The sequence below is a fragment of the Aethalodelphis obliquidens genome, unplaced genomic scaffold (genome assembly GCF_003676395.1).
Source record: "Aethalodelphis obliquidens isolate GAN/ISIS:26980383/991018 unplaced genomic scaffold, ASM367639v1 scaffold9, whole genome shotgun sequence".
Lineage (NCBI taxonomy): Eukaryota > Metazoa > Chordata > Mammalia > Artiodactyla > Delphinidae > Aethalodelphis > Aethalodelphis obliquidens.
The window spans coordinates 10319734-10334340 of NW_020837953.1; the positions used below are offsets into that span (position 1 = coordinate 10319734).

A 14607-nucleotide genomic window follows, 5' to 3' on the forward strand; every position below is an offset into this window, starting at 1 on the left:
AAAGTAAATAAAATTGGAGAATTAACAGTACTCCTCTACCTCCTAGAGCTGCTTGTAAAGTTTCAATGAGGCAAAACCAGTGAGACGTTTGAGCACAGTGGTAAATAAGTGCTCAGTATGTGTTGCTTATTTTTATAAATAATAACCCAGTGCCTTCCCTTTTGGGATTCTTATCTTAAAATCAGTTTTGCTCATTTAGAGACCTGTATTTTTTGTAATTAGGAAATTGTTCTTTATATAGATAAATATGCAGTGTTATGGTAGATCAAGAATATAGATCCTTCGCTATGCTATTTCTTGACTTCCCTAAATGGAGAATAATATTTTATAGAATGATGGTAAGATGGTTAGATGTACATAGAGATAATGTAGCCCATTCCTTTCATTTTGAATTTGAACAAATTGAAGCCAAGGAAGGTTAAGTAACTTGCCTATGGTTACATAGCCTTCAAAAGAGCCACAGCCTAAGATTCAGATCTTCTAAAACCTGGTCACTTAATTATTATACATAATGAAGTCCTTCCCCTTGATATGCTTCCCTCCCCCCTCTTGCCTGGCAGGTGAATACCTGCTCACTCATCTTGCAAGACATAGCTTAACCTCTTATTGCTTTGTGGGATTTTCTGAACCCTGCCTTTATTGGACATTGTACTTCTGTTATAGCAATCATAACATTTCCCCCTGCACATTTGTTTATGTGTCTGTCTCCCTCAGTAGATGGAGCTTTTAGGTCTAGAAACATACATTTTTATCCTAACATTTAGCACAGTTCTTGTCCCAGTGTAGGTACTCAATAAACAGGTAGGAAACCCAAAAGAAAGTCATCCTAGTGGGAATGATACCAGATAAATGGACAGTCTTTAAAATAGTTTTCTTTGAGTTTAAAAAAAAACTGTTGTTTAAAGTATAATTTATAGACCATAAAATTAACCAGTTTTTTCAGTGCTCTTTCTACTCTGCCACCAAACACCACAACAGTCTCTGTCATTGGAAATCGAAATGAACACGGTGCACTGGGCGGTGTTTCCTTTTCTTTTTTCCTTCAGTAATAACAAACACGATTGCACAGTCACTCATAAAATGTTTGTTACTCTCCCCACCCAACAACATCCTGATTTTTAGTTTAAACTGTTAGCTTGGAGCAGTAGGCATTTCAACAATAAAAAAACATTCTCTTTCCAGTATACCTTCAATTTTTTCTTATAAATATTCATTTGAATATTTCCATTTGTGGTGGAAGCTTGCTGATTTACTGGAAGTTGATTCTGTTCCCCGGAAATGTCACTTGGGTGGCCCTGCTGGGCTAAAATGCAAAGTCCAAGTACTGATTTTTGAACCCAGAGTTCTGTGTAAGATCCAAAAAAAAAATTAACCAGTTTTAAGGATCCAATTCAATGATTTTCAGTAAATTTAGAGTTGCTGAAACATCCCAATCCAGTTTTAGAACATTTCCATCACTCCCAAAAGATCCTTGTGCCCATGTATAGTCAGTCCCCACTCTTACCCCTAGGTAACTACTAATCTATGTTTTGCTTCTATAAATTTGCTTTTTCTGAACATTTCACATAGAGAAAATCAAGCACTGTGTGGTCTTTCTCATGTGGTTTCTTTCACTTAGCATAATGTTTTTGAGGCTCATCCATGTTGTAGCATGTAACAATATTATAGTCCATTGTATAAGGTATTTTGTTTACCCATTCATTAATGGGCATTTGGATCCTTTCCACTTGTTGACTATTACAAATAATGCTGCTTTAAATTTTGTATTTGCATACAATTGTTTGTGTGGACATATGTCTTCATTTCTCTTGGATATGAAAGTTGTTTATATTGTAAAGTTATGTTAAACTTTTTTTTTTAACTTTAAATTGCCAAACTTTTCCAAAGTGGCTGTACCAGTTTATGTTCCCCCTAGCAGTGTATGAGGGTTCCAAGTTTCTCCACATTCTTACCAACGCTTATTGTCTTTTTGATTATAGTCATTCCTGTAGATGTAAAGTGGTACTTCATAGTTTTTAATTTGTAATTCTCTTATGACTAGAGTTGTTGATCATCTTTTCATGTGCTTATTAGCCATTTGTATATCCTTCTGGATGAAACATCTGTTTAAGTCCCTTGCCCATTTTTTAAAAATGGGTTCTTCTTCTTATTAAATTATAAGTGTTTTTAAAAATATATATGTATTCTGGAGATAAGTCCTTTATCAGATAGTTAATTGATTTGCAAATAGTTTCTCCCAGTCTCTGGCTTGTCTTTTCATTTTCTTTTCTTTGACTTTTTTGAAAGAGGATTTCTTTCAAAGGAAGGAGCATAAATGAGAAAAATAGAAAGGACTCTGGATATTATAAATTATCAGAGAGAAAATAAAACAGTGTTTTTGAGCATGGAAAATAGTTTCAGCAGGCTGTACTACCAAGTGTGCCAGAATATATTTGGTGTCTGTGAAAGGAATTAGATCCTTGTGTCTGATCTCCAAACCTTAAGAATAAACATACCAAACTGTTACACTTGACTCAGTGACTATATGTCTTTCCACAGAGGGCCTATAAAGAAGAAGTTGCTCTCAAAAGCTTAACTATAGCTTTTTTGGGAAAAGAAATAACTAAAGAAAAATTTTCTGACTTGCTGAATTTTTATTTTTACTTCTTACCTTGTATTTGCAAGAAAACAAAGAACCTTTGACCTTAACTCTATGTAACTTACTTATACAATATATACTATTTATCCAAGTATTTCTGGCACTCTAAATGTTTATTGTACTTTTCTTGCACAATTTGCAAAGAGCTTGTGTTAGTTGTGTGATTTTTTTTTTTTCCCGTATCCTCTAAGTTTACATAGAGAGTAAGGCTTAGTGACAGGTGCATGGGAGAACCAGACACAGGAAAGCCTAGTTGTGTTCACGATTCTATTGATTGTCTCAGAAATAACTATAAGGAACAAACTGCCCTAAACAGAACTTTCTGATAGGCAAGTATTTCACCCTACTGTTTCATCTGTATGATGGGTATTATTTTAGTATTAATTTTTAAATTTTATCCTGCAAGGTAGTAGTGGGCATTAAAATTGATTTAATGGTCATGATAAATTTTTTAAATGAAATAAGGGAGAACAGGAAATATCAGCATGCATTACATGCAGTAAGGGTAAGTATTACTTCGTGGAACTTGTTTTACCACTGTATGTGCGTGTGTGTGTGTATAATTATATATATGATGTATGCATCTATATATGTGTGTTTATGTATATAAATACACACAGAGAGACATATATAAACATATATATTTACTGGGTCAGGGAATCTATTTCTTTCTATGGATTAAAGTAAGTTTATAAGCCACTGCTCTGTAACACTAGGAATATACAAGGCCTATGCTGTGGATTAATAAATATGTAGTATTTTTGGATTGTTAGTTTAAATCCTAATTACAATGCAGTTTGGTAGATATGTACATATATGCTTACTGATGCCCACTGTTTAAATTTATAAGCATAATAGTTGCGTTTTTCAGTGAACATATATTAAGCACTTACAGTATGCATCATTGTCCTAGATGTTGGAGATACAAAGTTGGTAACAAAAATTGTGGTCTCTACCCTCAGGCTCAAGTCTTTATCTTTTTAAAAATAGAGTGAATTAGTGGAAAAGGAACAGGAATATTTAATTGCTATAATAGTGAGAAATGCAGTGTGCCAGGTATTTTTACACACATTGTCCATCTTTTACATAGGGCTTTACTTTTTTTTTTTTTTTGCGGTACGCGGGCCTCCCACTGTTGTGGCCTCTCCCGTTGCGGAGCACAGGCTCCGGACGTGCAGGCTCAGTAGCCATGGCTCACGGGCCCAGCCGCTCTGCGGCATGTGGAATCTTCCCAGACCAGGGTACGAACCCATGTCCCCTGCATCAGCAGGCGGACTCTCAACCACTGCGCCACCAGGAAAGCCCAGGCCTTTACATTTTACAGAGTTCTTTCAAATCTGTCTTGCTCCACTTAACATTCATCTATGGAGATAGTTCTTACTACCTTTATGGATTAAGAAATGGAGGCTTGGAGAGGTTACTTTGACTAAGATCACCTAACTAGAAGGTGATAGAGCTAGATTTACATCTGTCTCCCAGTCCAGATGTTCTTTTCCCAGGTTATGACCCTGAAAAGACCTTTGGTAAATTACAGATTCCAAATTGAGCAACTTAAAAACCTTATGGGGAATGTTAGGGGAATAAGATTAGGGAACAGAGCCTTGATTTACAAAATGTCAATAGGTAATTTTTATATTTGCTAAAAACAAAAAATACAACATGCTAATAAAGAGGACTCCAATATAATTAAAAAATATATATTTTGTGTGAAAATGGGTGCTATTCAGTAAAATTCCATTTATTATTCCTTTTCACTAGAAACAATTTTGATTCTGCTATCAGTTTCTTTGAGGTATATGTAAATTTGTTTTTATTGTAGACGTTGGTATAAATAAGCATTTTTTCCTTCCTCTGGTGCCCCACAGTTTTCTTTTTATATATATTACAATTTATTGCATACGATTTTTTGTCCCACTGTTGTCCCAGGTGTATAAAGTCACTTGGCTATTGAGATTAAAAAAAGTCCTTTATTTAACCTGTTTGGCATACCTTAGATTTAGAGACTACTTCCTAGGGCTCTAGCCCATTAATAAGTAATGCCACAGGATAGAACACTAGCTTATTTCACCTCTGTCTTCACTTCTCTTCTTCCCAATAGGAGTATGGATGGCTCCAAAGTCTTGTGTACTCTTCCTCAACTTCCTTTCTCTCTCCTAAAGCTTCATCACAAAATCTTCTCTTGCTCTGCCACTGTGCTATCTTTTTCCTAGTACCCTGACCTTTTTTCTAATTATATTCTAAAGGATTGCCAATTTGCAGATATTTGAATTAAAATTCTTAGAGCATCAGAAGATGTACAAAAAGCATATCCATATATATTGGAATTTCAAGAGGAGAACTTGCTGGGATGGATTACTAAGTCATGCTGCATTCCTTAATGGAAGCAAATTTTTCCTTGACCAAGTCTAAGTATATAGTTATTTTTACATTACATGTCTTTCTATTAATAAATTCTGTTTTGTATTTCTACTTTGTGTTGATAGATGCAAATGAAACTGATGGAAATGAAAGAGCTGGAAAACCATAATAATCAATTAAATTGGTGCAGTAGTCCACACAGCATTCTTGTGAATGGCGCTACAGATTATTGCAGTCTCAGCACCAGCAGCAGTGAAACAGCCAATCTTAATGAGCACACTGAAGGCCAGAGCAACCTAGAGTCTGAGTCCATACACCAGGAGTCTCCAGTGAGTTTAACAGTTCCTTAAATTTCGTAATCAACTTCAGAAAAAAACAATTAATTTAGATCGAAGTTTTGTTGACATCATACCTAATGTAAATATGTGGCCTTGCCTCATCGGAGACAGTTGAGAGGCGGAGAATGGGTTCTAACAGTTTTAACTAGTGTAGAAATATAATTTTAACTGATCTGTTGTTATAGAGCATGTTTTCAGAATAGTAGTTCTGTAGATAGTAACTTTTAAAAATAGTTTTTAAGTACTCTTGCCCAAAGCTGAAAGTAATTCTTTATTTCATAACATTGAGGACATTTATTTACTGGTTTTTTTGGAGAACACCAACTAATGCAAGAGTGCTGCTGTTATGTATGAGAGCTACAGAGACAAAAGACCTTTAACCCCGTCTTCAAGCTGCACACAGTCTAGTCATGTAACACTGTGTTAAAAGGCTGTGTTAAAGTAAGCATAGGATATTCAGGTAGGACAGCTTGGAGGAGGCTCAGAGAAGATGTCATAGGGAAGCTTTACAAGTGGCCATTGAAGTGAGAAGGGGTTAAGCAACAGAGAAGGTAGTACATTCCTAGCAGAGGAAACAGCATTAGCATAGGTATGAAATGGGAGAAAACATGCTGCACAGGATCATGAGAAGTTTTTGGAGGATATTTTGTGATGGTGGGGAATGTATTGGTAGGAGATGAGGCTCTCTCCTAGGGGGTTACCTGCATTACCTCTGTACTTTTTATCAAGATAGAGATGTCTGTGCCCCACTTCAAACTTGTTGAACTAGAGTTTCTGGGTTGAAGCCAGGTACATATATTTTAAAAACAAATTCCATGGGTGATTATAATGTGTACCTAGATAAAAATGACCACTTGTAGGTCAGAAAGGACCAGAGAGTAAGAAATTTGGATTCATCTTGAAGCATTGGGGAATTCATCTTACTACAGTGAGTAGCTATTGAAGAATTTTTAAGCAAGAAGCGACAGGATTGAGTTTACCTTTTAAAAAATGTGGATAGGGAATTCCCTGTTGGTCCAGTGGTTAGGACTTGGCGCTTTCACTGCCGTGGCCCAGGTTCAAGTCCAGGTCAGGGAACTAAGATCCTATAAGCCATGAGGTGCAGCCAAAAAAAAAAAAAAAAAAAAGTGGATAATAGATTGAAGAGTAGGACTGGACACAGCCGTATGGTAAGAGACTGTTGGAATGGTCTGTTTGAGAATTGTTTTAACCTAGACTTAACCAGTAACAGGAGGGATGATGATGAGAAGAATACAAATTTGAGAGATATTAAGGATGTAAAATTAACAGACTTAATATTATTTCGACAGTGCAGTCTTGGATATATTATACAATTTTTTTTTTAAGCACAGAATGGAGATTACGAGGTTATCCTTCAAAGACATAGGGTGGTTTGAAATGGAGATTGCCCTTTGCACTTCTTAGATCAGAAATTTAGATCCAGAAAACAACGGGAAGCCATTGAAGGACTTTTAACCAGAGAGTCATGATCAGATTCACATTTTATATCTATTGCTTTAGCTACCATAAGAAGGTAGATGGGAAGGACACATATTGGAGGCAGAAGGCAGTTGGAAGGTTATTACTACAGTAACACGGACCAGAAATGATGATACTGTAAATGAATGATAGTGACAGTGAGGATGGAGAAGAAAGGAAGGATTTAAGAAAGAGATAGGAGGTAGACTCAGCAAGACTTGGAATATAGTTGGGGGATGACCAAAGGGAAGTAGTTAAGAAAGATCTGAAGTTTTCTGGCCTTGAGTGGCTATGATGCTTGGTAATACCATTTTCTTAAGAAAGATAACGGGAGAAGTCATTCACTGAATATGTTCTGCTTGTCTTTTAAAATTTTTTAGTAATTTTTGACTATTCTTTGTCAGTTTCTCCTGCCAAGTAGAAAATACATTGTAAGTCTATGAAGAATTAATATTTTGTAGGCAAGAAGTAGTCCTGAAATACCGCCTTCTGGTGTGACTGATGAAAACGAAGTGGTGACTACAGTTGTTAAGGAAAAAGTTTGTCCTGAATTTAATAGTGACAGACATTCAAAAGAGGTAAAAATAATTTTATAATTAAATGTTTTTATCACTGTCTTCTCAAGATGGGCTGTACACTATTTTAGTCTAAGGAAAGAGAAAAATGTGTTAAGTGGACTTTATGACCACAAAAATATTTATGTTACCATCAGTTGATTTTTCAAACATGTTATTTTATTTTTAAATGTTACCTTTTAAAACATTGGTTTCTAAAACTTTTTTTTTAATTTAAAATTATTTTTAGGAAGATCCATTTAATGTAGAATCAAGTTCACTGACAAATCCAGTTGCAGATTCAAACTTGGATTTTTTCCAGTCTGATCCTTTTGTTGGCAGTAAGTACTCTTGTATTTATATTACAGATTTACCAAAAAGGGTTTTAATACATAAGCTGTATAGGAATTTGGGCTTCAGTTTTGAGAGCCTACTCGTTATAACAAAAGTAAAAGGGAGAGTGAGGTTTTATATAGTCAGATTTTAGTATTTGTCCCCTTCAGGCAACTAAGTCCTGGAACTAAGCCTTTGCTTATGTCTCAGGGACCCCTAATTAAGAGTATGTTTCTTCTTCAGAATAGGAGCCCAAAGAAAGAGAGGAGATTGGGCACTCTTAAGTCAACCGGCAATTAATTACCAAAAGTGCCAACATCATGCTTTTAAAAGAGTGGAAATTGTAGTAGTTAGTAGCCCGATCACTGCCCTTAAGGTGCCTACAGTCTTATTGAAGAAATATGAGTTTAATAAATTAAAATGTCTGATGTCATTGTAAACTACGTTAAATACCATTTGTTTCAAAGTTCTTTTTGCTTTTTACTTATTTCCAAACTTACCTTGTGAAACTGATAGGTCAGTTTTAAAGATGGGAAACTGAGGTACATAAATGGAATAATTTGTTTAGAGTCATGGCAGAAATAAGCCTAGAAATTAGAACTCTTTTTAAAAAAACTTCCTTATTGATAAAGTGATAAAAGATATGTAAATTGAGCATTTAAAGTATACAATTAAATTGTTTGAGTACATTCACAGAGTTGTATAATCCTCACTAAAATCTAATTTTGGAACATTTTTTATCACCCCATGGAGCAACTCCATACCCATTATAAGTCACTTCCCATTCCCCTATCCCCAGCTCTAGGCAACCACTAATCTACTTTCTGTCTCTGTAGATGTGCATATTTATGGAATTACACAATACATGTTTATGTCTGGCTTCTTTCATTTAGCCTAATATTTTCAAGGGTTACTCATGTTGTAGTATGGTTCAATATCTCATTTCTTTTTATCGATGAATATTATTACATTGGATGGATATACCACGTTTTACTTATTCATTGGTTGATGGACATTTGGGTTGTTTCCACTTTTTTGACTCTTTTGAATAATGCTATCTTGAACATTTATATACAAGTTTTTGTGTGGATATATGTTTACATTTCTCCGGGGTATATATCAGATCATAGTACTCTATTTAATCATTTGAGGAACTGCCAAACTGTTTTCCAAAGTGTCTGTACCATTATATATTCCCACCAGTATTGTATGTGGGTTGCAGTTTCTCCATATCTTTGTCAACACTTGTCACTGTCTATCCTTTTGATTATAGCCATTGTAGTGAGTGTGAAATGGTATCTTATTTGGGTTTGATTTTTATTTCCTTAATGAGTAACATTGTTGAACATCTTTCTTTGTGGTTATTGACCATCCATATATCTTCTTTGGAGAAACATTTATTCAGATCATTTGCCCTTTTTTAAATTGGGTTGTTTGTCTTTTTATTGTTGATTTGTAAGAGTTCTTTACATATTCTGAATATAAATCCCTTATCACGCATATGCTTTGCAACTATTTTCTTGTGTTCAGTGTTGTCTTAATTTTGATGAAGTCTAACTTACCTATTTAAAAAATTTTTTTCACTCGTGCTTTTGATTTCATATCTAAGGTCCAAAGTCATGAAGATTTACTTTTTCTGCTAAGAGCTTTATTAATTTTAGCTGTTATATTTAGGTATTTGATCCATTTTGAGTTAATTTTGTATATGGTATGAGATAGGGGTCCAACTATATTCTTTTGCATGTGGATATTCAGTGTCCCAGCACCATTTGTTGAAAAGACAATTCTTTAACCCCATTGAGTTGTCTTGGAACTCTTGTCAAAAATCAAATGACAATAAATGTGTAAGGATTTATTTCTAGACTCTTCAATTCTATAAGCACTTTTTTTTTTTTTTACCTCAGTGAAACTTAGTGTCTTTGTTTCTAAAGTGTTGATGGTAATACCTATCCAGTAATCCATTGAAAAGTAGAGATTTTGTTAGTAAAATTCTTGCTGTCATGCCTGTCTTTTCCCCTCCATCTGTAACCTGACCTTGTGGTCAAGAGGTAAGTATAGTTGACTCAATTCAGATTTGTCTCTTTTATGAGGTGTATTGATGTTCTGCCCTTACTTATTACTTTTAAAAAATATTTCCTAAAGGTGGATGGCATTCATTGTTTTATCTACTTTGAGGTAGAGTTAATGAAACAAACTTTGCTTTAAGAAACTTTGCTTTTGTTTTAAAGTTACCCTTTAAGTAATGGTGCCACAACAGTGAATATTGTGATTTTGATTTCTGCTTATTTATTTTATCACAGATGATCCTTTCAAGGATGATCCTTTTGGGAAAATGGGTTAGTATATTATTGAGGTCCTTCTTAGCTTTAATTTGATTCTACTTAATTATAAGCTTATGTATATTTAGGAATGAGATCTCACAGTTGGGTAGTTATAGGAAATGGACTTCCTTTTTATTCAGTTTTAAAATTGACCCAAGCCCTCACTAAGATGTTGTATGTGCCTGGCATTTTCAGAGAAAAAGTGGTAGATACTTGTGAATTTGCTTAATAAACTGTTAGCTGTACTTTATAAAAAAAGATATTAGTGCTTGTACTTTGATGCTTTTAATAGTATTTACACTGATTTCTCCGTATTTGGCAAGGATTAAATAAACAAAATGATCTACATTCCTACAGGGTTTAGAACTTTTGTTTTCCTAAGATTAAAGCCTATTTGAATGAATGGGGGAAGAGTAAAGATCTTAAAGAATTACTGAGTGTTAAGCTTTTTAAGATATTGTTTCTCTGGGATTTTTGCATTAGAATAAAGCAAATCTTGTGTACCATTTAGTTATGCTTCCCAAACCTGTTCCAAACTATTGGCTGTTACCCTTGAGCTCAGAGGGAGAAATACATTTAGAAGTTTTTGTTGTTTCTTTAGTTATGATAGCATAGAATAAGGGTCTCAAAATGGGATCACTTGATATTATATGCTAATTAAAAAATAAGTTTATTAGGTGAAAGACTCTTGTCTTTTATCAAAACCACAAAGGAAACTGTGATTCTGTCCCCACCCCCAAAATTAAAATCACCAGTTTAGAGGAATTATTTAATCCTAGCATATAGGCGACATTTGTGTAGTAAGTGTTGGAATTACTGATTTGCTTTGAATGAATGATGAACATGTAGGAAAGAATGTTAATTAAAGCTATTTAACTAGATGCAACTGCTTGTACTTTTTTTCTGACCAAATAAGTAGTCAAAATATAAAGTACCTAACTTAGATTCTACAGGAGTTCAAAATGCCTTTTAATTAAGTCAGTTATCCTGCCTTTGGTGACAGGAAATTTAGAGTAATAATTTTGTAATCTCTCATATTTGTGTTGTATTTTCTTAGATCCATTTGGAGGTGATCCTTTCAAAGGTTCAGATCCATTTGCATCTGACTGTTTCTTCAAGCAATCTTCTACTGATCCTTTTGCCACTTCAAGTACTGACCCTTTCAGTGCAGCCAGCAATAGCAGTAATACGTTGGTAAGTAGGAGGGTTAAAAAATGTTGAATGGATAACAGATGTTCTGAAAGAGTTTCTCTTTTTCTTTTTTAAGAGCAGACAGTTTATTGAGTAGAAAACTAGTGAAATAACAAGACTATTAATCATTGCTAGATAGTAAATTCCTTGAGGGTAGGAACTATATCTTATAAAACATTTAGCACACATGCCTTGCCTGTACTGTGGTTAAGTGGTCAATAAATATATGTTAACTTCGGTTTAATGGTCAGAGAAGAAGTAGGGAAAGAGACGAATGTAGAAAAAAAATGATAAAAACAATTTACCTATAAAGTCATACACTATTTGAGTCATCTTTCAAATCTGAAGGATATAAATAATTCAGTACTCTAGACAAGAAAATTATTTGCCAAACTGGCACTAACTCCTGGGAATGAGAATCAGACACCTTCCTGGTAAATCTTATTCCTTCCACATCAGGCATATACGTTACAAGTGAAGAACTAATTGGCCAAGTATATTTTGTCTTTAAGAGAATGGGTATACAGTGGATCTTTTGGATTCTGTCTGCAAAGGAGTTTCTTGAAATACACAGTGATGAAAGAATCCTCTTGTAGATTACTTCTGATGGACCATATAAAAATTTCAGCCTCATCGAACCCATCTAGTTTTTGGTTCAGACTGGTATTTCACACCTTGATCACCCATTGGAATTGACTAGAATAACTCATGTCATCCAAATATCAAGTCCACCCTTCAAAGGACCAAATTTTATCCCATTGGGGATATTAAAAATAAATGATTAAGAATCCATAAGCCAGTGTTCAGTAAAGCTTTTAAAAAATGTTTGGTATGCATTATTGAAATAATGAAATCAATTTAAAAGGAACAGCATTGATTTTTTTAAAAAATAAAATCATTTCTGTTATTTTATAGACATATCTGGAGTGTTATTCTTGTAAAGAAGTATAAATTCCCACTAAATGTCAGACTCTCTTGATAACATATACATAGAACAACAATTACTATTTAATAACCATGAACTACGATCCCGGTACTTCTGTGTGCTTCACAGTCATAATTTCTAATCTTCACATCAATCTTGCAAAGTAGGTGTTGGTGTCCCTATTTTAATAATAAGGACACCGGGACTCAGAAAAATTAACTAAGTTCAGACAACTAAGTGCTTTATCATCTGGAGGCTTTGAGAACAAAACCTTTATGTTATGGATATTTAAACACATGCAAAATAGAGTAACATAATGAAATATTTTAACTTCCATGTATCTATCACCCAATTTCAATAATCATGAATGGTTTTGGAGGGCTTTTTAATTGCTTTTTTTCGTGTTTGTTTGGTTTGTTTTAAATTTTTTATTTGAAGGCTTATTTTTTGAGGCAGGATATTTCACATCTATAAGTAAACCAGACCTAGAAAGGAACAGTTGATTGACAGGCATGTGAAGCAAAAATTTTGTCTTTTAATACTCTTAGATTAAGAAAACTTCCTTAAAAGAGTAATTGATTCTTTTAAAGATAATAGACTTTGGTGTTCTTGAATTACTTCCTTACTGTATTCTAATACAGTATTCAGTACTATATTCAGCTACTTGGCCAGCAGCTGGTTTTTTCCACTGATGTAAAACTAAGCAAATGCCTCTGTAACTAAATATTTGTGGTTTCCACAGGCTACTGGATACTCTGTTTTCCTACAACACTTAGTTTGCAGTGTGGGCCCATTTGCCAAATTTTTCTCAAATTGGCTGCAACCTGAATTCTTTTCCTCTCACCTTATTTTAGCCTCTCATTATCCACTCTTATTGTTTAAAGAGCAAGAAAGCCAAAGCAGCTCTTCCTCATTTAAAAATAAACAAGTTTTGGGCTTCCCTGGTGGCGCAGTGGTTGAGAGTCCGCCTGCCGATGCAGGGGACACGGGTTGGTGCCCGGTCCGGGAAGATCCCACATGCCGCAGAGCGGCTGGGCCCGTGAGCCATGGCCGCTGAGCCTGCGCGTCCAGAGCCTGTGCTCCACAATGGGAGAGGCCACAACAGTGAGAGGCCCGCATACCGCAAAAACAAACAAAAACAAATAAAAATAAACAAGTTTCTTTTGTTCCTCTTCCCTGGTGAAACTTTTCTACCATTCATTCTACTTACTTTTTCCCTTTTCTCCCCAGGTTTTGAAAGCAAAAATGCCCTTGCTGACAGCTCTTAATTTCTCCATTCAAAACTAAACTAAACACCAAATTGGCAATATAACAATAGTTACTTTTATCTAATCTCTTCTATGCTCCAGGCATGGTGCTAAATTCTTTTCATGTGTTACCTCATTTAAGCATCACAGTAATCTTATGAGGTTCATGTTTCATCCTCATTTTAAAGATAAAGATCAATAAATGAGAGGTTAAGTGTAAGTTAGTAAGTGATACAACTAAATTCAGACCGTGGTCTATCTGACCAAAATCTAAGGTCTTCACCACTATAGTCTAAAATTTAAACTCATTTCTTCCTAGCTACAAACCCCTGTTTTTTGTCATCTTCCTTCTTTTCAAATGGGCCTCTATTAATGCCTCCAGACATGAGTCTCTCCCCACAAATCTTTCCTATTCCTTCAAGGATGGTCTCTGTTCTCAGAAGGACATAATTTTAAAAACCAAACCAAAAAAACAAGTGCCATTTCCTACTATTCTAGCTAGTGTATGGTAGCTACTGTGTACGTGCTAAGTCATACTGTGAAATGAGGGAGTTGATGGCTGATGCAGAAGAGAGAATTTCAGTGATAAATTAGGTGAATTTGTAGGAGGATTTTGGAACATTAATTCTATAAAATTATACCGTCTGTATTTTAGTTATGAAAATTACTTTTGTGTACTAAATTGCCTAATTATCAAACTGAACATAACATAAAGAATTTTGTGGCCACTTATTCCCTCATGGGCTGCACAGTCCATCCTGTTCCCCTTGCTGTCCCAGCGGCCTTTTAGGTTGGTTGCACAGTGTATGATAAAGGAATAGAAATAAAACCTGACGCACAGGTAGGCATACTTTTTCTATTTCTCTCTGTGACGGTACATAAAATCTGCAAGCTATTGTTAAAAATCAGGGCTGTTAGTTTTTCCTTCTCTCAGTTTAGAGAAGAAGCAGTAATAGTTGGTGACTTTAGTTATCATGTCTGTGACTGTCTCTCACACTGGCATTTTAACTATTATATTAGGAACCATGGAGAGTTACTTGCTATACAGACCAACTTGATATTTTTCCCCCTTGAATGCTATTTATTCATTCAGCAGATAATCAGAGTATAAGGTAGTATGTTCATTTAATAAAAATGTAAGTTAAGATAAGCATCAGATAAAATAAGTACTATCATTTTCAGTTTTGAAAACATCACTAGTATTTACTTCTTTCTGCTAGTAG

At 34.7% G+C, this 14607-nt stretch overlaps 1 protein-coding gene across 3 annotated transcripts in view; it reads left to right on the forward strand.

Moving 5' to 3' along the window:
• EPS15 (epidermal growth factor receptor pathway substrate 15) overlaps positions 1–14607 on the forward strand; it is a 160537-nt gene that overhangs the window by 108711 nt on the left and 37219 nt on the right. For all 3 annotated transcript variants that reach the window (XM_027108578.1, XM_027108579.1, XM_027108580.1), the window contains 5 exons: positions 5122–5325; positions 7275–7391; positions 7618–7708; positions 10001–10036; positions 11079–11215. In XM_027108578.1, coding sequence (XP_026964379.1) covers positions 5122–5325; positions 7275–7391; positions 7618–7708; positions 10001–10036; positions 11079–11215 — 585 coding nt within the window. The remainder of the gene's footprint in view (positions 1–5121; positions 5326–7274; positions 7392–7617; positions 7709–10000; positions 10037–11078; positions 11216–14607) is intronic.